The sequence below is a fragment of the Myotis myotis genome, unplaced genomic scaffold (genome assembly GCF_014108235.1).
Source record: "Myotis myotis isolate mMyoMyo1 unplaced genomic scaffold, mMyoMyo1.p scaffold_m19_p_5, whole genome shotgun sequence".
Taxonomy (NCBI): domain Eukaryota; kingdom Metazoa; phylum Chordata; class Mammalia; order Chiroptera; family Vespertilionidae; genus Myotis; species Myotis myotis.
Genome location: NW_023416357.1, coordinates 108,981,453 through 109,007,029, shown reverse-complemented (window position 1 = coordinate 109,007,029; position 25,577 = coordinate 108,981,453). Strand labels below are relative to the sequence as shown.

The 25,577-nt window shown below is 43.3% G+C and overlaps 1 protein-coding gene across 4 annotated transcripts in view; it reads left to right on the top strand.

Annotated features, from left to right (window-relative positions):
* Positions 1-25,577, top strand: part of MOSMO (modulator of smoothened) — a 63,969-nt gene that overhangs the window by 24,010 nt on the left and 14,382 nt on the right. For 2 of the 4 annotated variants that reach the window (XM_036308694.1, XM_036308692.1), the window contains one exon: positions 1,190-1,238. The exons of the other annotated variants lie outside the window; for them this stretch is intronic. In XM_036308694.1, coding sequence (XP_036164587.1) covers positions 1,190-1,238 — 49 coding nt within the window. The remainder of the gene's footprint in view (positions 1-1,189; positions 1,239-25,577) is intronic. 4 annotated transcript variants of the gene reach the window in all.

Below are 25,577 nucleotides of genomic sequence, written 5' to 3'. Positions count from 1 at the left end.
TGCCACCTGGGCATGTGCCCTGACCGGGACTCAAACCAGCAATCGTTTGGTGTATGGGACTGAGCCACACTTTTACATTTACTCTGTACTACTCTGTTGTTGTTTTTGTTTTTTTAATATATTTTATTGATTTTTTACAGAGAGGAAGGGAGAGGGACAGGGAGTTTGAAACATCGATGAGAGAGAAACATCGATCAGCTGCCTCCTGCACACCCCCCACTGGAGATGTGCCCACAACCACAGTACATGCCCTTGACCGGAATCGAACCTGGGACCCTTCAGTCCGCAGGCCGACGCTCTATCCACTGAGCCAAACCGGTTAGGGCTACTCTGTTTCTTAAATACAGTCTTTATTCTCACCTCTAAATCTTTGCTTATGTGCTTACTAGTGTCTCAGTGCATGGATTTGTGCACATTGAAAGGAAATTAATTAGAAGAAATATTTTAATATCGCTATTCGAGTCTTGCTAATGAAAAGAAAATAGGATTCTACTGAGACTCCTACTCCAGGACTTCTGTGAGGATCAAATGAGTTGAGGCACGGGAAAACGCTTCACGTACATTTGGTTAAACTGTAAAATGTTTGCACCTGGCTATAAAGCAGGTCAGGTTCCTGGATTGAAACTGCAAGGAGGCTAGTCGCTAGGGAGAAGAAGCCAGGCGTTGCTACATGACATCATTATCCCGTGCCCACAGCCACTGTTTCTGGGCTGGGCTGTGGGCTGCATTTTGCACCATGGGGTCTTGGCAGCATTGGCAGCGATTTGGTGGGGTGTCACTTGGGGTGGTGGCAGAGCCTGTGTCCCACTTGGGGGAAGCTGAGTGTTGGTTTGTGGGCCCAAGTCTTTAGTGCCGTTTATTTTTAAATGGCCTGTGGCCAGGGAGAGGAAGCCGGGCGTTGCTACATGACATCATTATCCTGTGCCCACAGCCACCGTTTCTGGGCTGGGCTGTGGGCTGCATTTTGCACCATGGGGTCTTGGCAGCATTGGCTACAATTTGGTGGGCTGTCGCTCTAGGGTGGTGGCGGGGCCTGTGTCTCACTTGGGGGAAGCCGAATGTTGGTTTTGTCAGTGCCAGGTCCGTGGTACCGTTTATTTTTATTTATTTTGTATTTTTAAATGGTTTACTTATTTATTTTTGTCTAAAGTTTTCCATATGTCTCCTTTTCCCCCATTTGACCCCTAAGTTCCATTTGCTGATGAAGAAACATACTCAGAGAGGGGAATGATTTGGAGGTGAGTTATAGCTAGTGTCAGAGTCATGATTACTTATAAATACAGTCTGTATTAATGACTAAACCTGGAAGTGGTACATGAGAGAGTTATGTTCTTAAAGACATGCATCTGTTTGTAATTTAAAATATCCTATAGTGATTTGGTGGTGAGGCATATGAGCAATGGTGGTTGGAAAGAGTGAGAAAGAATTGTTGGACCTGGCTTTTTTGTTGTTGTTAATCCTCACCCAAGGATTGAGGTATTGTTTTTTATTAGGGAGAGAGTTGGGGAGAGATGAGGAGTGGGGGGAGGTGAGAGAGAGAAACATCAATGTGAGAGAGACACATCAATTGGTTGCCTCCTGCTTACATCCCTGTTGGGGTCAGGGATTGAACTCGTAACCCAGGTATGTGCCCTTGACTGGGAATCGAACCCTGGACCCTTTGGTTTGCGGGCCGGTGCTCTAACCACTGAGGCTGGAGCTGCATTTTTTATGAGAGATACTAGAAACGAATGTTACTTTATAAATGGGTTTTGAAATGATTCATCCATTAAAGAAGGAAAATAAACATTGCAATGAAAAGACATAACAACTTATTGTTAAATGAACTCTATGTCCTTTGCAAAGGGTATGGTTAAGGGAGGAAATATGTAAATAACTTGGAGTACACAAGCTGCTATTTGAGATTTTGCTGATTAGAAATGATGGGAGGAAATAAACCATACAAGAATTTAGTTGGATCTTGCTTGAAGTACTTTGTGTAGTAAATCTCCAAACTTATTTTAAAAATTACAGCATTTGAAGAACCAATTCTTGAAGTAGCATAATCAAAGTGGAATTCTATTTTTTTTAATCTTTAAAGTATGTGTCTTTAAAATGTAACTTTATATAATATACCAGAGAAATTGTCCAGAAGGTCTAGGCCCAATATTTCAACAAAATTTTAAAAGACCATACGGTTGGCAATCAGAATAATTTTGAAATTTTTTTATCAGAATTAAGAATGTAAAATAGTGTTTTAGTTTTTTATTAGATTAACAGTTTCTAAACACCTGGGGAAAATTAACTTAGTATTTCCTGTCCAAAGTAGCTGTTTATGGAGAGTGTACCACTTGTCTATGGAAGTCAGTGTTTCTGAGACCGATTTGTTAATGTTGCTAAGGTTTTAACTCTGGACAGATATTCAAGAAAAATTAAACTGATCTATAAAAATAGTAAACTTTGACAGCTATTGAGTCAGACTTGGTTCATACCCTAACTCCAGCTTTTTCTAGTTGGTGTGTAGTTCTTTAGCCTGTTATTCAGTTTCCTCATTGGATTATTTTGATAATTAAATGAGTATATGTAAAGCACTTAATACCATTACTGGCACTAAGTAAACTTCCAAAATGTTTATATTTATCCTTCCACTACCTCCAGATTTATGCATGATGGGGAAAGACAATTTATTATGAGAGCCCTTTATTTTAATATCAAGTTATGAGGTAGAGCTTAGAAGAAAACTAGATTTGTCAGAACCAAAACAATTGAGATTCTGTTTGGGAAATACATAAGGAAGCTGCCACATACATACTCTACTTGTGCAGTGGCAAGACATTGAATTTTAATTTGTTTCCTGCACCTAGGCCTGGCCTTCAGTGTGAAACACGGTTGCCTCAGTGTGAAATTGTCTATATTCCTTTGGAGAATCAGGCCTGACTGAAACAATGGAGAACAATTCTAGGAGTGTTACTATATCTAGCTAACCAGAACCTTTTGGAGGAACATCTGGATGCGGTTTCAGTTTTTAAAGTCTATAATATTTGCATCATTAAATTTCTATAGTTCTAAAATTATTGGTTCCATTTCTTTTCCTAGGTTATGCCCATACATTTGTTACTGTTGTTGTTTGTGCCCATCCATTTTAAGAGGTAATTATCTTATTCAGAAAATATAAAGTATGTAGGTAACAATCAATAAAACCCATCATTACCAATTAAACTACTGGAGTTTTTCCTTATCTTAAAGTTTTCAGAATTATAATCATTACGCAGACATACACACACACACACACACACACACACACACACACACACGCAAATACACATACAAATGTAATTTGAATTTTTTGTTTGATCATAATCATTTCAGCAATATCATAGATAGGCTGCTGGACCCTGGAATTTAAAGAGAGGATCTTAATATCAGAAGCACATAATACTCAAGAAGTATCAGAGAGTGTTTTAAACTTATTTGTAAAACATACTTTCAGGAATTGTAATATGTATCTAATCTACTCAGTCATATCTTCTTGACTTATTTTATTTTTTAAAGAGTTTATTTGAGCAAGATTTCAATGCTTCCTAATTTTTTTTAAGCTCTTAATTTGCCAAAGGTGATATAAATGATATATTTCATGCTCTCCAATTCACATTCCCTCACTACCATATAGTGAATTAGTGAACATAATCAGATCATTGTTTCTTTTTCCTTTTATGCAATGCTCATGTTTTCAAAAGACCTAAATGGCCAATTGTCTAATGTAAATTCCTGGCATTTAAAATCCCTCCAAGTTTGAAAGTACTCTTTCTCTAGGCTGTCAGATACATGTATGATTCATAACATGAAAGAAGATTCCCTGCTCTTAATTGAGTTGACATTTATAGTCTGTGGCCTCAGTATCTGTAAAGAAAAAAAAAATCTCACATACTTTGATGCCATAAACATTATCATAGGTCTTACAGATTTTGCACAGCAAAAGAAACCATAACAAAATGAAAAGACAACCTACTAAATGGGAGAACCATATTTGCCAATGGTACATCTGATAAAGGGTTAATATCCAAAATATATAAGGAACTCATACAACTTAACAAAAGGAAGACAGACAATCCAATTAAAAAATGGGCAAAGGACCTAAATAGACACTTTTCCAAAGTGGACATACAGATCGCCAAGAGACATGAAAAAATGCTCAAAGTCACTAATCATCTGAGAGATGCAAATCAAAATGACAATGAGGTACCACTTCACACCTATCACAAGTGTTGGCAAGGTTGTGGAGAAAAAGGAATGCAGACTGGTGCAGCCACTGTGGAGAACAGTATGGAGTTTCCTCAAAAAATTAAAAATGGAACTCCCATTTGTCCCAGTGATCCCATTTCTAGGAATATATCCTTAGAAACCTGAAACACTCATCAGAAAGAATATATGCATCTCTATGTTCATAGCAGTACAATTTACAATAGGTAAGACTTGGAAACAGCGTAAGTGCACATCAGCAGATGAGTGGATAAAAAACTTATACATCTACACAATGAAATACTATGCAGCAATAAAAAAGAAAGGACTCTTACTGTTTGCAACAGCATGGATGGACCTGGAGAATATTATGCTGAGTGAAATAAGCCAGTCAGAGAAAGATGAGTATCACATGATCTCACTTTGTTTTTTTTTTTAAATATATTTTTATTGATTTCAGAGAGGAAGGGAGAGGGAGAGAGAGATGGAAATATCAATGGATCAAAGAGAATCATTGACTGGCTGCCTTCTGCATGCCCCCTACTGGGGATTGAGCCCACAACCCAGGGCACCCTTGACCAGAATTGAACCTGGGACCTTTCAGTCCACAGGTTGACACTCTATCCACAGAGCCAAACCGGCTAGGACACATGATCTCACTCTTATGTGGAATCTAATAAACCAAATAAATTAGATGATCAAAAATAGACCCAGTCTTAGAAGCATGAACAGACTGTTGAACCTCAGAGGGAAGGCAGGAGAGGGTGGGTGGGAAGAGATCAACCAATGAATTTGTATGCATATATACATAACGTGTGCACATGGTCAATGAGGTGGTGAGGGCCTGGGGAAGGTAGAGGACAGGAGCAGGCTGGAAGAGGTTAATGGGGAAGAAAGGAGGACCTATGTAATACTTTTAACAATAAAGATTTAAAAAGGAAACAATATGGGACTGCCATTTGACCCAGTGATCCCACTTTTAGTAATATATCCAAAGAAACCCGAAATAGCATTCAGAAAAAATGTATGCACCTCTATGTTCATAGTGCAATTTACAGTAGCTAAGATCTGGAAACAGCCCAAGTGCCCATCAGTACATGAGTGGATAAAAAAGCTGTGGTACATTTATACCATGGAATGTTCTGCAGCAGTAAAAAGAAGTCTCTCTTACCCTTTGAGACAGCATGGAGGGACCTGGAGAGTATTATGCTAAGTGAAATCTGTCAGCCAGAGAAAGACTAGTATCACAAGATCTCACTCATATGTGGAATCTAATGAAAAAAATAAACTAATGAACAAAATATATCCAGAGACAGAAGCATTGAACAGACTGGAATCTCAGAGGGGAGACGGGATAGGGTAGGTGGATGGGATGAACTTGTAAGCATATATGTATAACCCAGCCGTGGGCAAACTATGGCCCGCGGGCCAGATCCGGCCCGTTTGAAATGAATAAAACTAAAAAAAAAAAAAAAGACTGTACTCTTTTATGTAATGATGTTTACTTTGAATTTATATTAGTTCACACAAACACTCCATCCATGCTTTTGTTCCGGCCCTCCGGTCCAGTTTAAGAACCCATTGTGGCCCTCGAGTCAGAAAGTTTGCCCACCCCTGGTATAACCTGTGGGCACAGATAATAAGGTGGTGAAGGCCTGGGTCGGGGTGAGGGCAGGCAAGAAGGGGTCAATCGGGGGGAGGAGGGAGATGGACATATGTACTATTTTCAATAATAAAGATTTTTGAAAAAAAGGTTTCTTTGGCTATTCGTGGTCTTCTGTGCTTTCATGTGAATTTTAGGGTTTGTTTGTTTTTTTAATGTCTATGAAAAGTACCATTGATTTTGGTAGGAATCGCATGGAATCTGTAGATCACTTTGGACATTTTAGCAGTATTGTTCCTAATCATCAAGGAAGTGCAAATCCAAACCACAATTAGATATCACCCCACACCTGTTAGGATAGCTATTATCAAAAATACAAGAAATGACAAGTGTTGGTGAGAATGTGTAGAAAAGGGAACCCTTATGCCCTTTGGGTGAGAACGTATATTGAATTGGTACAGCTGTTATGGAAAACAATAGGAAGATTCCTCAAGAAATTAAAAATAGAACTGCCATATGATCCAGCAATCCCACTTCTGAGTTTATATACAAAGGAAATTAAGTCAGTATTTTGAAGAAATATCTGCAGTCTCATGTTCTTTGCAGCATTATTCACAATAGCCAAGGTATAGAAACAACTTAAATGTTTGTCGACAGATAAGTGAATAAAGAAAAGGTGGCATATATACAGTACCATATTATTCAATCATAAAAGGGAAATTTGCAACAACACAGATGAAGTTGGAGCACATTATGCTAAGTGAAATAAGCCAGACAGTGAAAGACAAATATTATATGCTGTCAATTGTACGTGGGAACTGAAAATATAAATTTTTTTTAAATCTTGAACTTATAAAAACAGAGTAGAATGGTTATTGCTTGCGGTTGGGGGAAATAGGGCGATATTGATCAAAGGGTAAAATTTTTCAGATATAAGATGAATAACTTATGAGAATCAAATGTACAGCCTGTGACTATGCTATATAATAAAAGAGAAACATGCAAATTAGCCGTCCCTCTGCTATGCTCATGCCATGCCCACAAGCCAATAAGAGTGACTATGCAAATTAACCCCAACAAAGTGGCGGTTAATTTGCATATGCAGGTGTCAGGCGGCCCCGGAGGTGACGGCGCCCATGGCTGCAGGCTCCCAGGACCTTCCCCGGCCCCGGGAGGCGAGGTCATAGCCACGCCTGCGGGCTTCTGGGACCTTGGCAGGCCCGGGAGGCGAGGTCGTAGCCATGCTCCCAGGACCTTCGCTGGTCCAGGAGGCGAGGCCGCCCGTGCCTAGCCATGCCCTGCGGGCTCCTGGGGACCTTGCCGGCAGAGAGCAGGAGGTTGGAGGACTTGGCAGAGCAGGAGACCACTGGACATAGAGCAGAGCAAGAAAGAGGGCAGCTTGGAGGGCGCGGCTCCCTCTGTCACCCCAGCTTCCTCATCACAGCTGTGGAAACTGACAGTAGGGAGGAGGAAGTCCCACCCCCACAGAATCAGCCAGAATCAGCCTTTGGTCAGACAGTTCTCAGCGGCCTGATAACCAGGACTCTCATTCACTTGCATCTCAGACCGTGACAGTAGAGAGGTGGGACTATGTCTAAAGAACAACTGTTGATACAACGTAGCTCTGCAGCCGAAAGATGCCGGTGTTATCAACAAAATGTCTGCAGAGCAGCGTGCGTCTGATCTTGAAAGAAGGCGGTGCCTGAGACAGGATGTATCTGAACACCAGCTACTGGAAAAACATTGCTCTGATGCCGAAAAACACCGGCGTTATTGACAGAAAATGTCTAAAGACTAACATGCCTTTGAAGTTGAAAGAAGGCAGTGGTAATGACAGAATATGTCTAGAGAACAGTCTTCAACAAGTACTACCAATACCGGTAGGAACTGCCTTCTCAGCGAAAATGGAGTACATGGCCCTGACTGGTTTGGCTCAGTGGATAGAGCGTCGGCCTGCGGACTCAAGGGTCCCGAGTTCGATTCCAGTCAAGGGCATGTACCTTGGTTGCAGGCACATCCCCAGTGGGGGGTATGCAGGAGGCAGCTGATCAACGTTTCTCTCTCATCGATGTTTCTAACTCTCTATCCCTCTCCCTTCCTCTCTGTAAAAAATCAATAAAATATATTAAAAAAAAAAAAAAGAAAGAAAGAAAATGGGCCGAAACCGGTTTGGCTCAGTGGATGGAGCATCGGCTTGCGGACTGAAGGGTCCCGGGTTCGATTCCGGTCAAGGGCATGTACCCTGGTTGCGGGCACATCCCCAGTGGGAGATGTGCAGGAGGCAGCTGATCGATGTTTCTCTCTCATCGATGTTTCTAACTCTCTATCTCTCTCCCTTCCTCTCTGTAAAAAATCAATAAAATATATTAAAAAAAAAAAGAAAAGAAAGAAAAAAAAAGAAAATGGAGTACATGAGGATGCAATCCTCGAACATAGTTGTGGTGGAATGACTGTTTGATGTGAATTTTGCCTATCACTAAATTTCTCTGATGAAAAACCATCCAATGGGAAATTTACTCGATGTTGTAGCAAAGGGAAAGTCTGTCCAAGTGATACACATTTTCCAGATTACCCGGCATATTTAAAAAGATTAATGACAAATGAAGATTCTGACAGTAAAAATTTCATGGAAAATATTCGTTCCATAAATAGTGCTTTTGCTTCCATGGGTGCAAATATTGCATCACCATCAGGATATGGGCCATACTGTTATAGAATACACGGACAAGCCCTAACTGGTTTGGCTCAGTGGATAGTGCGTCGGCCTGCGGACTGAAGGGTCCCAGGTTCGATTCCAGTCAAGGGCATGTACCAGTAGGGGCTGTGTAGGAGGCAGCTGATTGATGTTTCTCTCTCATCAATGATTCTAACTTTCTATTCCTCTCCCTTCCTCTCTGTAAAAAAATCAATAAAATATATCTTTAAAAATAAAAGGTATACAGATTTTTAAAAAAGAAGAAAAAAAAGAATACACGGACAAGTTTATCACCATACTGGAACTTTACATCCTTCGAATGGTGTTTCTTGGAAGTTTGCTCAACTCTATATTTTGGATACAGCTGAAGCTACAAGTAAAAGATTAGCAATGCCAGAAAACCAGGGCTGCTCAGAAAAACTCATGATCAACATCAACAACCTCATGCATGAAATCAATGAATTAACAAAATCATACAAGATGCTACATGAGGTAGAAAAGGAAGCCCAATTTGAAGCAGCAGCAAAAGGTATTGCTCCCACAGAAGTAACAATGGCGATGAAATACGATTGTAACAGTGATCCGGGTAGATAAAATTCTCCCCGTGTAACCAAGGTTGCTGTCATATTCAGAAACGAAGATGGAGAACCTCTTTTTGAAAGGGACTTGCTCATTCATTGTAAACCAGATCCCAATAATCCAAATGCCACTAAAATGAAACAAATCAATATCCTGTTTCCTACATTAGATGCAATGACATATCCTATTCTTTTTCCACATGGTGAAAAAGGCTGGGGAACAGATATTGCAGTAAGACTCAGAGATGACAGTGTAATCAACAATAATACTAGACAAAATGTAAGGACACGAGTCACACAAATGCAGTATTATAGATTTCATATCTCTGTGCGGGACACATTCAATCCTATTTTAAATGCAGGAAAATTAACAGTTTATCGTGGATTCATATTCAAAAATGGAGGCCAATCAGATAAATTTCATCAAAGCAAACCAATCTAAGTTGAGAGTTGAAAAATATAGTGGTTTGATGGATTATCTCAAATTTAGATCTAAAAATGACAATGTGCCAATTGGTAAAATGATAATACTTTCATCATCTTCTGAGGGTAGTCCCAGAAATATGCAGCAGCGATATCAGGATGCTACGGCAATTGTAATGAAGTATGGCAAGCCCGATTTATTCATAACCATGACATGCAACCTCAAATGGGCAGATATTGCAAACAATTTACAACGCTGGCAAAAAGTTGAAAACAGACTTGACTTGGTAGCCAGAGTTTTTAATATTAAGCTGATTGCTCTTTTAAATGATATCTGTAAATTCCATTTATTTGGCAAAGTAATAGCTAAAATTCATGTCATTGAATTCCAGAAACATGGACTGCCTCGCGCTCACATATTATTGATATTAGATAGTGAGTCCAAATTACGTTCCTCTAATTAATTCCCTTTCAATGTGCACGAATTTCGTGCACCAGGCTACTAATAGTTTATAATACTATATTTTATACTTGAGATTTGCTAAGAGGGTAGATCTTCAGTGTTCTCACCACACTATGTGAGGTGGTCAGTGTGTTAACTAACTGTGGTAATCATTTCAGGATATATATCAAATTGTAACATTGTACACTTTAAAAATATACAATTATACTTATCAATTGTACCTCAATAATGCTGGAAAAATATATTTTTTGAGGGTACATCATATGTTGGGCACTGTGCTGAGCATTGAATATATATATTAGCAAATACAATGGGCACAGACCACACACTGATAGACTCTAGCAGGTAGAAGGAACAATAAACAAAAAATGAAAATAAACAATTATCATAAGTGCTATGAAAGAAGTATAGTTTACTGAGAACCTATAACAGGAATAAATTACTAGGGAAGTCTTCCCTAAGAAGATTTCACTTAAACCCAGAATGAAAGGAAGTGAAGGAGTTAGTAAGAAAATGAGCAGGACATGGTGCTACAGGCAAAAGGATTAACATGTACAAAGGCCTTGAAGTGAGAGAGAGTCCAGTGCATTTAAGAACTAAAAATGAGCAGGGCCAGTGGATCAAGCAAGGGGAAGAGAGTGAGATGAGGGAAAGTGAAGAAACAGGCAAGTCCAGGCCATGATAGGGATTTTTTTTTTTTTTTTTTTGTCTTTATCCTAAGAGGATGAGAAGCCATTTAAGGGTTTAAGACAGTGTGACAAAAATCAGATTTGCATTTTAGAAACAGTTATTCTGCAGTCTGAAGAAGAAAGGATCAGAGGGGACAAGAAATGCATAAGACTTGATAATGACTAGGATTGGAATGTTGGAGATGGAGATGGTGAGAAGAGGATAGGTTTTTATGTTTAGAAATAGATTCCACTTAGTGATTTTGAGGTAGACAGTTCTAGGGGTTAGAAGAGGAAGGACTGGTTTGAATAGCTGGATGAATAGTGGTGACATTGAGTAGGATGCTGGAAAAGAACCAGGTTTGAGAAGGAAAATGATTTCATTTTTGTATTTGATCAGTTCAGGATGCCTGTGAAGCATCAAAAGTAGAAAATTAAGTAATCAGTTAATATGTAGGAATCTGGAGTTTAAGAGATGTCCTAGCTAGAGGTACATTTGTGAGTCGTTGGCTTATATGTAATAAATGAATTTGTGAGCCTGATTTAGATTGCCTAGAAAGAATTTGGAGAAGAAAGAGGTGACTTGGAATAAACTTCAAGAACTCATTAGGGATATTCTGTATAATTTTTTTTATTGACAATCTTTGGTTTATAAGAATTGTACTTTGTTATAAGCTTGGTTGTTTTAACTGAGGCTATCTGTTGTGATATAGTAACCCTCTTCCTCTTGACAGGTACATTTGTCATCTCTTTATTATTTTTTACATAATATCTATTATTTATTCAGACAGTGAATAGGCTTTACAATTAACCCTCCAAAGGTAATGCAATTGACATTTTCTAAGTATCTGGGTAGCCAGGGAGCTTTGTCTAGATAAGGAATGAAGAACTATTCTTACTACATATTTGTCCTTTAAATGGTTGAGGTGCTATCCAGACATAATAAGGAAAATTGAATACTCCCTGGCACAGCCTTTTATTGTGAGCCATTGGGAACCTCCATATAGAGCGCTTTAAAAATAATAAACATTTACTACTCTGGTGTCCTATCCGATATAATGTCTGATCGCCTAAGTGACAATGGTGGCACCACCTATGCCACTAAGGAGTCACTGGAGGAAGGGATAAGAAATGAATTCTGTCAGAATGTAAAACATCAGTCCTTTAAAAGCCATCGTTAAGAAAAATGTAAAGGCAAGACTAGAGGAAGGAGGAAATATCTGTAAAACACATGTTAGATAGTGGGTTTGTAGTCAGAATATAAAGGATCTTACAATTCAATAGTAAGATAAACAACTTGATTTTTTAAAGTAGGCAAAAGATGTAAACAGACCAAAGGTGGCAAATAAACATATGAACAGATATTGTATATCATTAGACAGCAGGGAAGGACGAATTAAAATCACTTCTACATACCCACCTCTGCAATTCAGATTGGCTAAAACTCAAATGATATCAGCATGGGCAGTAGCTGGAATTTTCATATATTGCTGGTGGAAATGCAAAGTGGTACAACCACTTTAGAAAACAGTTTGGTAGTTTCTTATAGATATGACCCAGAATTTTTACTCCTAGATATTAACAAGGAAAAAATGAAAATGTGTTGCATCAGTCAGGGTTTCTAGATTATGGAAGCTGAGAAGTCTCATAACCTGTTGCCTACAAGCTGGAGACCCAGGAAAGCCAGTAATATAATTCAGTCTGAGCCTAAAGGCCTGGGAATTGGGGGAGCCGGTGGTGTAAATTCCAGTGTAAGGGCAACAGAAGATGAGATAAGATGTCCAGCTCAAGCAGTGAGACAAAAAAAAAAAGCAAATTCCTCCTTTCTTTGCCTTTTGTTCTATTCAGGTCTCAACAGATTGGATGGTACCCAACCACATCATCACGTGTCTGCACAAAGACTGGTACATAAATGTTTACAGCAGTTTTATTTATAACTAGAGGCCCAGTACACGAATTCGTGCACCAGTGGGGTCCCTCAGCCTGGACTGTGGGATTGGGCCGAAACCAGCTCTCTGACATCCCCCGAGGGGTCCTGGGTTGTGAGAGGGTGCAGGCCAGGCCGAGGGACCCCACTGATGCACAATTGAGGACGGGGAGAGATGTGGGAGGTTGGCCAGCTGGGGAGGGATCGCAGGAGGGCTCTAGGGTATGTCCAGCCTGTCTCGCTCAGTCCCGATTGGCTGGACCCCAGCAGCTAACCTATCAGTTGGAGCATCTTCCCCCTGGTGGTCAGTGCATGTCATAGCGAGTGATTGAGTGGTCTTAACATATCATTAGCATATTATGCCTTGATTGGTTGAACAGACGGCCAGACACTTAGCATATTAGGCTTTTAATATATAGGACTAGAGGCCCGGTGCACAAAAATTTGTGCACTCAGGGGTGGGGGGTGGGGGGGGTCCCTCAGCCCGGCCTGTGCCCTCTCGCAGTCTGGGACCCCTCGGGAGATAACAACCTGCTGGCTTAGGCCTGCTTGCGGGTGGCAGAGGGCAGGCCCAATCCCTAGGTGCAGCCCCTGGTCGGGCTCAGAGCAGGGCTGATTGGGGAGTTGGGGCACCGCCCCCTGTCATGCAGAGAGCAGGGAGGATCGGGAGGTTGTGATGCCACCCTCAGTCATGCTCAGGGTAGGGTTGATTGGGGGGTTGGGGCACTGCCCCCTGTCACACTCAAGGCAGGGTCGATGGGCAGGTTGTGGCGCCACCCCCTGTCACGCACAGAGCAGGGCGGATCAGGGGGTTGGGGCGCTCCCCCCTGTCACTCACAGAGTAGGGCCGATAGGGGAGTTGGGGCACTGCCCCCTGTCACACACAGAGCAGGGCGGATCAGGGGGTTGGGGTGCCGCCACTGTCACACTCAGGGCAGGGCCGATGGGGAGGTTATGGCTCTATCCCGTCACACATAGAGCAGGGCCCATGCGGCGGTGGGGGGGGGGCGGGTTGGGGCGCCGCACCCTGTCACACAGAGAACTGCAGGGCAATCGGGGTTGGGGAGCTCTCCCCTATCAGGCACAGAGCAGGGCTGATCAGAGGGTTTGGGCGCTGCCCCCTGTCACACTGATCCCGGTGCTGGGAGGCATATTACCCTTTTACTATCTAGGATGGAGGCCTGGTGCATGGGTGGGGGCCGCTGGTTTGTCCTGAAGGGTGTCCTGGATCAGGGTGGGGGTCCCCACTGGGGTGCCTGGCCAGCCTGGGAGTGGGGATGATGGCTGTTTGCAGCTGGTCACACACCCTTCAGGGTGGTGGTCCCCACTGGGGTGCCTGGCCAGTCTGGGTGAGGGGCTGAGGGCTGTTTTCCGGCCAGCGGGTGACTGAAGCTCCCAACCGCTCCTTTTTTTCTTTTTTTTTTTATTCTGGGCCAGCTTTAGCTTTGAGGCTTGGCTCCAGCTCTTAGGCCTCCACTGCTGAAAGCAGGTTTCTGGCCTTTGTTTACCTTCTGTATTTGAAACAATGCTGCGATCCTGCTGGCTGAAGCCCGGCGGACTAAAGCAGGTTTCTGGGGTTTTGTTTAGCTTCTATATTTGTAACATAGTTGCTTAGAGTTGCAGCTCAGAGGCCGGCAGCGGCAGGTGGGGAATGTTGGAGTCCTCCGTCACTGAAACAAGCAAGCCTCATGTTCGCTTTAAGCTGCCTTGCTGCCGGCCGCCATCTTGGCTGGCAGTTAATTTGCATATTGCCCTGATTAGCCAATGGGAAGGGTAGCGGTCGTACGCTAATTACCATGTTTTTCTTTTATTAGATAGGATAGCTGACGTATGATTCTACTGATATGGAATCCTACAAGAGGCAAAACTCAATATAATGGACTAATTTGGGCAAGGCAGTTGTCCGTTAAAGCCAAAAGGTATCTATACTAATAAAAGGATAATATGCTAATTAGACCAGGTGTCCTTCTGGACAAAGCCATGGTGGTGGGGCCAAGGCAGAGGCAGTTAGGGCTGATCAGGCTGGCAGGAGAGCGCAGTTAGGGGGATCAGGCCAGCAGGCAGGCAAGCGATTAGGAGCCAGCGGTCCCAGGTTGATAGGAAGAGGTCCGACTGCCGGTTTAGGCCCGCAGGGATCGGGCCTAAACTGGCAATTGGACATCCCCTGAGGGGTCCCGGATTGGAGAATGTGCAAGCCGGCCTGAGGGATGGCCCCCCCCCCTCCGCCCCTGTGCACGAATTTCATGCACTGGGCCTCTAGTCTATATACATAAAAGCCTAAGTGACCAGCCACCAGGTAGCTATGATGTGCACTGACCACCAGTGGGCGGGCGCTCAATGCAGGAGCGGAAACCACAGGCATGGAAACATGGAACAGACTGATGAATCTCAGAGGGGAGGGGGAGAGGGGAGGATGGGAAGAAATTAACCAAGGATCTTACATGCATTCTAGAGGCCCGGTGCACGGATACACCGGTGGGGTCCCTCGGCCTGGCCTGCATCCTCTTGCAATCAAGGACCTCTCGGAGGATGTCGGAGAGCCAGTTTCAGCCCGATCCCTGCAGGCCAGGCCAAAGGACCCCACTGGTGCACAAGTCCGTGTGCTGGGCCTCTAGTTATATAATAAAGTAGGTTTTCCAAATGCATGTTTAAAAAAATTTGACTAGTTTACCTGTTTTACACTTATGTATTTAATTTCATGTAATTAAAATTAAGCATATATGAAAAGTTTAATTTCACAGAAGCGTTTTCTATGTGTATTTTTGTAATTTTAAATTTACACTGAATAGGTCTAGTAAATTCATGTATTCAGCAGTCACTGAGAGTAAACAAATGCACACAACTGAGGCAAGGCTTAGTGCATGTGGGAACATGGGTGGGCAGGCATTAAAACTGCTGCAGAGACTCCTGCCAGGGGACAACAGAACCAATCACCTCACACGATGTGAATTGATCACATGCTGAACATTGTTTACGAGCGGTGACTCTTGGATTTAAATACGTAGATTACAGTTGTACATATGTAATATTTATGTCGGCAAAATTACTACAGTGTTTTTTTCCAACATATGGCCTATTCGCTAAAATTTAAAAATAACAAATTTTAGTGAATTAATAACAAAAATAACCTGTTTAGTTATAAACAAATCTTGGTTAAAAGCGTTTTAAAATTAATAGGATGTCTATTTTACATATGACATACAGACTGGAAATTTTGTCCATTAAACCGAGGTCCGCAGAATTGAGGATTTACTGTAATAGAAGTAGATCTGTCTTGGGAGCTGGGGGAAGGGATTAATTGCAGAGAGGAGTATGAGGGAATTTTTGGTGGTGGTTTCTGTGTCATGATTGAGATAGCTATATACATTTGTTAGAGCTCATTGAGTTGCACACATAAAAATGATGAATTTTATTGTATCTAAATTATACCTCAGAATAGCTAATTTAAACATCTGTGAAGTGTTATCAGGAACCCTTTAGGAAATACTTTCTTCGTAAAACGGGGCAGTAGTCCTTAAAAAGTGAAATTTCTTGCTCAAAATTACATGAATAGTGTGCCTTGCATAGAGTGTATCTCCAGCTTCCTACTCTTCTAGGCTGCACAGCTGTCTTGGCATTAGCTCACATCCTGCTCTGTATTGTGCTTTTAATTTTCTGTGAGTGTGGTTTGGCTCTTTGTATATGCTATAAGCTCTGGAATTACAGATTGTGTCTTGTGTTTTTCTTCATTCCTTGTGTATTGCATAGAGTGTGTGGTCATTATTTGCTGAATGAATGAAAGTTTGGTATAGCACAATGTGCCTACTAGACTTGCTAGAAAAGTCAGGAATGCCCGGCCAGGGTGGCTCAGTGGTTGAGCATCGACCCATGAACCAAGAGGTCAATTCCCTGTCAGTGCACATGCCCAGGTTGTGGGCTTGATCCCCATTAGGGGGCGTACTGGAGGCATTATCAAAGTTTTTCTCTCATCAATGTTTCTATCTCTCCCTTCCACTCTCTCTAAAATCAATAAAAACGTATTTTTTTTTAAAAGAAAAGTCAGGAATATCTCGTGGCATAGTGCCAGGTTTCTCAAATTCAGCAGGCACTTTCTCTAATGGATGGTTTCCCTTGACCACCATCTCTTTGCTTAGGAGATCACAAGCAAATTAATGGGGGATTGAGATTATATACTTCTGTGAAAGCTTACATAATGTTTTCTGATGTTGAAAATTGAGGGAGATATCACCTTATATTTTCAGTCTGAAGCCAAATATAAACTACAGTGAGATCATAAGGTCTTCTTAAAGATTAAATGGAAGAGCAGCTATCAAAATCAGAACTTTTGTCTTTTTCCAAAGCTCTCTACTCTTAAATCCATCCTCTCCTGTAATTGATGGACCATGCTAATGGCACAGAATAAGCACTTGTCTCAGTGTTAAACTTGCTTTCCCTGCATTCGGAAGACCCTAACTTTTACAACTCTGATTCATCCTATATAATAAAGGGTAATAAGCAAATTGACCCTAATGGTGGAATGACCAGAATGATCGGTTGACCAGTCACTATGAGGTGCACTGACCACCTCTTGATCCCTTTTCCTGGCTAGCAGGCTCCCATCACCTGATGGCAGATGGGGAACTGGGAGTGGGTAGCAGGGGATACAGGTGGTGCCAGGCCAAAGGCCTCCACCCTGCCGGTTGCCCCACACACAGAGGGTGACCGTGGTGGGAGTGGGCAGGAACGCCCAACTTCTCGGTCCCTCCCCCTGTCCATCAGGCTCCGATCGCCCAATAGGGAACTGGGAGTGGGTTGGGGGGGAGGGGGGGTGGGGGCAGGAACGGGGCAGGCTGCTGGCAGCCGGGGAAGATGGCCCTGATTGCAGGCTAGGCCTAGGGACCATACCTGCGCACATGAATTTAGTGTGCTGGGTCTCTAGTTTTTAAATAATTCAGTAGATGTACAAAAATTGAACACATGCCCTGGCCAGTTTGGCTCAGTGGATAGAGCATTGGCCTGCAGACTGAAGGGTCCTGGGTTTGATTCTGGTCAGGGGCACATGCCCGGGTTGTGGGCTTGATCCCCAGTCGGGGAGCATGCAGGAAGCAGCCGATCAGTAATTTTCTCTCATCATTGATGTTTCTATCTCTTTCTCTCTCCCTCTTCCTTCCTTCTCTCTGGCATCAATAAAAGTATTTTTTTTTTAATTTGGACATAAATTTAATGATTTTTTTCATCTAAGCTCAAGAAAGCAAGGGATGAAAGGTACAGAAGAAGATGCAATCCCACAGATTGTCTCCTTTCTTAAAGTAAAAGTACATATTTCTCGTGAAATAGCAGTATATCATTAATAACATTTAATATTTATCAGCTTATTACTCAGTCCTAGGCATTTTTTCTAAGTGCTTTACATATATTCTCTGTCTTAATCCACACAACACTGTGAGGTTATTTTGTTCTTCATTGCGGAAACTAAAGCATAAAGAGGTTAAATAGCTTGCCTAAAATCTCACTGCTTGTAAGTGTTGGACCTGGAATCTGAATGTTAATTCAGAACCTGAATTCTAATCAGTGTGATATGTTGTCACCCTGTTAAGTCAATGGACATGTGACTAAAATAGATTAGAATTTGATTTAGTATCAGAGAATAACTATACTTGTGTATATTAGGGGAGTAGAATTTATTAGAAAAATAATTTAGAATTATTAAATACCAAGATATCAAGTAGTTGAAAAAGAAGTCATTTTGCCAGACCTGGAGTTCATACAGTGGAACCTTTGCTGCACCCTCAGGAAAGTTTTTTTTTATTGTGACTACAAACTCCTTCCTGAGATTGTGGGGCTGCACATTTTCTGGACTATGCAAATAAATAAGACAAATGTGAGTCCTCATTGTGGTGTTTGAGAGTAGATTGTAAACAACCAAAGTTCCTTGGAGATCTGATAAGATCCTAAAACAGAGAATCCTTTTGTTCAGGCAAAGAAATTGGGACGTTTCTTTAAGAAGGATGAGCTGGAAGTAGAGTATTTCTTGAACATTTATGAGAGTTGGCCGGTGTGGGAGGAGGCTATATTTTAAAAATTTTTATTGATTTTTAAAGAGCGAGGAAGGGTTGGAGGAGAGAGGGAGATCAATTTGTTTCACTTATTTATTCATTCATTGGTTGATTCTTGTATGTGCCCTGCTCAGGGATCAAACCTGCAACCTTGGCCTGTCGGAACGATGCTCTGGTCAGCTGCGCTATCTGGCCAGGGTGAGGCTGTATTTTAGAGTGTGGAACCCAAAGGAGTCACTCCTATGAACTGACAAGAGAAACCTCAAAGACATGGTCTCCCTCTTTGTATGTTTTGACCTGCCATGAAAGTTACTCTTAGACTCACTGTCCTGTGCTTATAACATTGTAGTTACGTATTCTCTGTTACAAATCTGAATGTTCCTGAAGGTATTTTTAGAAATACTAATCATTTTCCTTACTAGGTGAATGAAGTTCAGGAAGTCAGCACAGTTGACACCTGGGTGTTGGTCCCAGCACCACTGGTTACTTTGTATCCTTGACTTATCACTTACCCTCCCTGGGCCTCAGTATCCTCTGAACCCTAATTTGGGGGAGATTAGGACAGATGATCTTTGAGATCCCGTGTAGCTCTAGATGCCCTAACTTTATGACTGCTTTGGCCAGTTTTGCATGATTAGAGCCATTCTTGGGGGCTGGACTGCTTGCTTCTTGGTCATTCTCCATAGGAGAACCTGTTTGGTTGAAGGCTGTGGAGTTACTAATGTTCAGCATTTTTTGTTAAAATACTTTGCCAATAATTCTGCAGTACTTTTCTGTTACAGAAACCGTTTGACCTACCAGATTTGTTTGATTTTTTTCCCTTTAGCAGTATACCCTGCCTTAAGCACTGCTACATAGGAAGCATGGGAACTATTAATTTAGGTGAAATAAATATTAAACTTGTTTGGGTTTCTTCTGCCAAATCACCGGGGAAGAAACAGTTAGTATCCCAATATGATCTATCAAGTTCCTCCATAGGGTTTCTCATGAGCTACACATTGAAATGGAATAGAAAATGTAGACATAGTAACTTAAATTCCATAGTAGTTCTCTACCTGATTTACTTTAGTTTACTTCAATTTCTTTGGCATTGTCTAATTTCTTTTTAGATTTGTAACATGCACTTAAATTCATGCATCATTGAAAGATTTCACAGTGTGTAATATAAATGCAATTAGTATATTTTATTTTAATTTAATGTGCAATACTCTAAACGTTTAAAAATATAAAGCAAATGCATGTTCTTTTTTTTTAAAGGACAAAATTGTATAAATTTATCTAATCTCAGATAAGACAGAGTAAAAAGTACAAGTGTTCTCAGCCCCATTACCCACCCCCCTCCAATCTGGCTGAACTAGAGTGGGCCACCCTTAACAGTGTGACAGATATCCTTCCACATATTTCTGTTACATTGCGTGTACAGTTTAAAAGTTGTGGTGAGCTTTTCTTTAAGGACTTCTTCATGCATGATAGGTTAAGAGCTTCAGTGATTGGGAGAGTGATAGGACAGAGTCTTGATCTATATTGTAGTTTTCAATAAAGCAGATTTTAAAATCATGATTCACTGTTAGTTTATATTTTATGTCCTAATAGGATTAGATCCAAGGGCAACTTTATGGAGCAAGGATTGATATGATAAAATGTAATAGAGCCGAAACCGGTTTGGCTCAGTGGATAGAGCGTCGGCCTGTGGACTGAAAGGTCCCAGGTTCGATTCCGGTCAAGGGCATGTACCTGGGTTGCGGGCACATCCCCAGTAGGAGATGTGCAGGAGGCAGCTGATCGATGTTTCTCTCTCATCGATGTTTCTAACTATCTCTCTCCCTTTCTCTCTGTAAAAAATCAATAAAATATATTTAAAAAAAAATTCTAAAAAAAAAAAAAATGTAATAGAGTGTTGGATATGATTTCATCAGTAGTAAAATGAGGTATGACCTCTGAACTACAGTCCTACTTACAAACAGCTGGTAGTTATTGCATTTTCAGTAGGGATAGAACAGCGAATGGGGCTTAAGGGAAAAGAAAACCAAACTAAAAAAGACTAGGTGTGGGCTGGCTGGGTGCTTGAGGCAGTGGGTTTTCTGTAGTGCACATGGTTTTCTGGCCACTTGGCTGTGCATCTTTTCTATCCAGTGCTAATGCTGGATAGTGTTGAATGTCAACTATACTTGAAAAATAAAAATAATTAAATAAAAAGGCTTAATGATCCTTTTTATTTACTAACAAAACATTATGTGATTTTATCCTATTAGCAAAGTATCTCAATCTCAATGTTTTAAGCATTGCTATTTCTTTTTTTTTTTTTTTTTTATTGCTTAAAGTATTACAAAGGGTATTACATATGTGTCCATTTTATCCCCCCGCCCTAGACAGTCCCCTAGCCTCCCCTATCCCCCAGTGTCTTATGTCCATTGGTTATGCTTATATGCAAGGCATTGCTATTTCTATAAAATTTGTCCCCAGACCTTTTATTTCAGCAAGTCTAAACTTACCTTGTGCTTAATCTTCAATCTGAATGATATACTGAAGCAGTTGGGCAGGGGAGTAACGTCATGTCCTGGGTACTTTTTCTAGCCAGCCACCTTAGCGACCATCACATGTCACCCTTTTATGTTGTAATGTGAGTTTCATGTATTAAATTATTGTGTCTACTACTGTATCTTTTTTTAATCCTTACCCAAGGATATTTTTCCATTGATTTTCAGAAAGAGTGGAAGGAAAGGGGAGAGACAGAGGGTGAGAAACATTTATGTGAGACAGATAAATCCATTGGTTGCCTCCCACATGCACCCTGACCTGGGGCCAGGAATCAAGCCTGAAACCGAGGTACATGCCCTTGACTGGAATCAAATCCAGGACCCTTCAGACCGAGGGCCAGTGCTCTATCCACCAAGCCAAACTAGCTAGGGTGACTACTGTATTTTTTTTAACTAAGACAAAAATATGTAATTTCTACCCTAACTGGTTTGGCTCAGTAGATAGACCATCAGCCTGCAAACTGAAGAGTTCCGGGTTCGATTCCAGTCAAGAGCACATGCCTAGGTTTTGGGCTCGATCCCCAGTAGGGGGCATGGAGGAGGCAGCCAATCAATGATTCTCACTCATAGATGTTTCTCTCTCTCTCCCTCTCCCTTCCTTGAAATATATATCCTCCTATCTAATAAAAGAGAAACATGGTAATTAGCGTACGACTGCTACCCTTCCCATTGGCTAATCAGGGCAATATGCAAATTAACTGCCAGCCAAGATGGCGGCCGGCAGCCAGGCAGCTTAAAGCGAACATGAGGCTTGCTTGCTTCAGTGATGGAGGACTCCAACGTTCCCCGCCTGCCGCTGCCGGCCTCTGAGCTGCAACTCTAAGCAACTATGTTACAAATATAGAAGCTAAACAAAACCCCAGAAACCTGCTTTAGTCCGCCGGGCTTCAGCCAGCAGGATCGCAACATTGTTTCAAATACAGAAGGTAAACAAAGGCCAGAAACCTGTTTTCAGCAGTGCAGGCCTAAGAGCTGGAGCCAAGCCTCAAAGCTAAAGCAGGCCCACAATAAAAATAAATTCAAAAAAGAAAAAAAGGAGCGGTTGGGAGCTTCAGTCACCCGCCAGCCTGAAAACAGCCCTCAGCCCCTCACCCAGACTGGCCAGGCACCCCAGTGGGGACCCCCACCCTGATCCAGAACACCCTTCAGGGAAAACCAGTGCACCAGGCCTCAATCCTATATAGTAAAAGGGTAATATGCCTCCCAGCACCGGGATCAGCGGAATGCGAGGCCTCCCAGCACTGGGATCAGTGTGACGGGGCAGCGCCCAAACCCTCTGATCACCCTGCGGCTCTGTGTGTGACAGGGGGCGGGGCCACAACCTCCCTATCCGCCCTGCTCTGTTCATGACAGGGGAAGGCGCCCCAACCCCCTGATCAGCCCTCCTCTGTGCCTGATACTGGGGAGCTCCCCAACCCCCTGATCACCCTGCGGCTCTGTGTGTGACAGGGTGCGGCGCCCCAACCCCCTGATCGGCCCTGCTCTGTGTGTGACAGGGGGCAGCGCCCCAACCCCCTGATCGGCCCTGCTCTGTCTGTGACGGGGTAGAGCCATAACCTCCCCATCGGCCCTGCCCTGAGTGTGACAGTGGCGGCGCCCCAACCCCCTGATCGGCCCTGCTCTGTGAGTGATAGAGGGCGGCGCCCCAACCCCCTGATCCTCCCTGCTCTGTGTGTGACAAGGGGCGATGCCCCAACTCCCCTATCGGCCCTACTCTGTGAGTGACAGGGGGGAGCTCCTCAACCACCTGATCGGCCCTGCTCTGTGCGTGACAGGGGGGAGCTCCCCAACCGCCTGATCAACCCTGCTCTGTGCTTGACAGGGTATGGAGCCCCAACCCCCCTTATGGGCCCTGCTCTGTGCGTGACAGTGGGTAACGCCGCAACCTCCCCATCGACCCTGCCTTGAGTGTGACAGGGGACGGTGCCCCAACCCCCCAATCGGCCCTACCCTGAGCGTGACTGAGGGTGGCATCGCAACCTCCCGATCCACCCTGCTCTGTGCATGACAGGGGCGGCGCCCCAACTCCCCAATGGGCCCTGCTCTGAGTCCGACCAGGGGCTGCACCTAGGGATTGGGCCTGCCCTCTGCCACCTGGGAGCAGGCCTAAGCCAGCAGGTCGTTATCTCCCGAGGGGTCCCAGACTGCGAGAGGGCACAGGCCGGGCTGAGGGACCCCCCCTTCCCCCCAAGTGCACAAATTTTGTGCGCCAGGCCTCTAGTATATATATGTGTGTGTGTGTGTATATGTATATATATGTATATATGTGTGTGTGTGTGTATATACACACACACACACACACACACACACACTCTAGAGGCCCCATGCACAAAAATATGTCCACTCAGGAGGGTCCCTCAGCCCAGCCTGTGCAGTCTGGGACTCCTTGGGGGATGACCATCCGCTGGCTGAGGCCTGCTCCCCAGGGGGATTGGGCCTAAGCTGGCAGTCAGACATCCCTCTGGCAGCCCAGGAGCCCTTGGGGGATGTCCACTTGCCAGTGGGGAGCAGCCCTAGCTGCAGTCAGACATCCTTAGCACTGCTGAGGAGGCAGGAGAGGCTCCCACCACCACCGCTGTACTGGCAGCCGTCAGCCTGGCTTGTGGCTGAGCAGAGCTCCCCCTGTGGGAGCGCACTGACCACTAGGGGGCAGCTCCTGTATTGAGCATCTGCCCTCTGGTGGTCAGTGTGTGTCATAGTGACCAGTGATTCCCAGTTGCTCTGCTGTTAGGGTCAATTTACATATTACCCTTTTATTATATAGGATAGAGGCCTGGTGCATGGGTGGGGTCTGGCTGGTTTGCTCTGAAGGGTGTCCCATATCAGGGTGGGGGTCCCGCTGGGGTGCCTGGCCAGTCTGGGTGAGTGGCTCATGGCAGTTTGCAGGCTGGCCAAGGCCCCCAGCAGGGACCCTCACCTCATGAGGGTGTGGACAGCCTGGGTAAGGGGCTGATGGCTGTTTGCAGGCTGGCCACAGCCCCTTTAGTGTGGGGGTCCCCATGGGGTGCCTGGCCATCCTGGATGAGGGGCTGAGGGCCGTTTGTAGGCTGGCTACAGCCCCTTCGGGTGGCGGGGGTCCTGGTGGGGTTCCTGGCCAGTCTGGGTGAGGGGCTGAGGGCCGTTTGCAGGCTGGCTACAGCCCCTTCGGGGAGGCGGGGGTCCTGGTGGGGTGCCTGGCCAGTCTGGGTGAGGGGCTGAGGGCTGTTTGCAGGCTGGCCACGGCTCCCAGCCACCCAAACTCCCAGTGGAGGCTGGCTGGAAGCTGGTATCTGGGATTTTATTTGTCTTCTATAATTGAAACTTTGTTTCCATAAGCGGAGGCCGCAGCCAGCTCAGCACAGGCGGGAAGCTTGGCTTCCTCCATCGCCTGGGCAACCAAGCCTCCTGCTTGCTCCAGCTCTGTGGCTGCTGGCCGCCATCTTGGTTGGGTTAATTTGCATATAGTCACTCTGATTGGCTGATGGGCATGGCTTTGGACGTAGCGAAGGTATGGTCAATTAGCATCTTTGTCTTTTATTAGCGTAGATTTCCAATTTTCAACTAAAAATGTTAATTCACATAAAGAAACAGGGAAGTTTGGCTCATACACAAGAAAAATAAGCCAGTGGAAACTGCCTCTGAGGAAATGCAAACATTTTACTAGAGTGTAAATCAGCTGTGAGAAATATGTTCCACAAAATAAAGGAAACCACAGTGAAGAATTAAAGGGGCATAAGGAAACAATGCCTCACTACATAGAGAATATCTAATACAGAGATGGGAATTATAAAAAGAAAATGGGAGTTGGCAGAAGGAACCAGCAAACTTGAAGACAGGTCAGTCAATATTATCTAATCTGAAGAACAGGGAAAAAATAAAAATGAACAGAGCATGAGCGACCCATGAGACATTCTCAAGTATTCCTGCATACACATAATAGGAGGCCTGGACGGAGTAGAGAGAGAGAGAGAAAGGGGCAGAAAGAGTATTTAAGCAAATGATGGCCCAAATCTCTCCAAGTTTGATGAAAAACTTCAATCTGCATGTTGAAAATCTGAACAAATTTAAAGTAGGATAGACAAGGGATCTTCAGTACCATTAAAAATTGACTGGTCATTCAAATTTTGCACCTGAAACCTGTGTAATTTTGTTAACCAATGTCATCCCAATAAACTTAATAAAGGGGAAAAAAGAGAAACCATTTCATCTTGCTGTGCTCTACGATGTAGTAGTGACCTAAATGCCTTATAATCATCCTCATATGGCAACAGACATGCTTAGACTGGCCATGCCAGGTCATTTCCACTGTGCCTGGAGCTACAGAAAATGAGTGTGAAAAGCCTCTTTAGTAAGATACCCCACATAATTGGGTAGGACTCATTATGACTTCCTATTGTGTGTTATAATACACAGGTGAGATACTGAGACACATGTAGAATGCTACAGTTCCT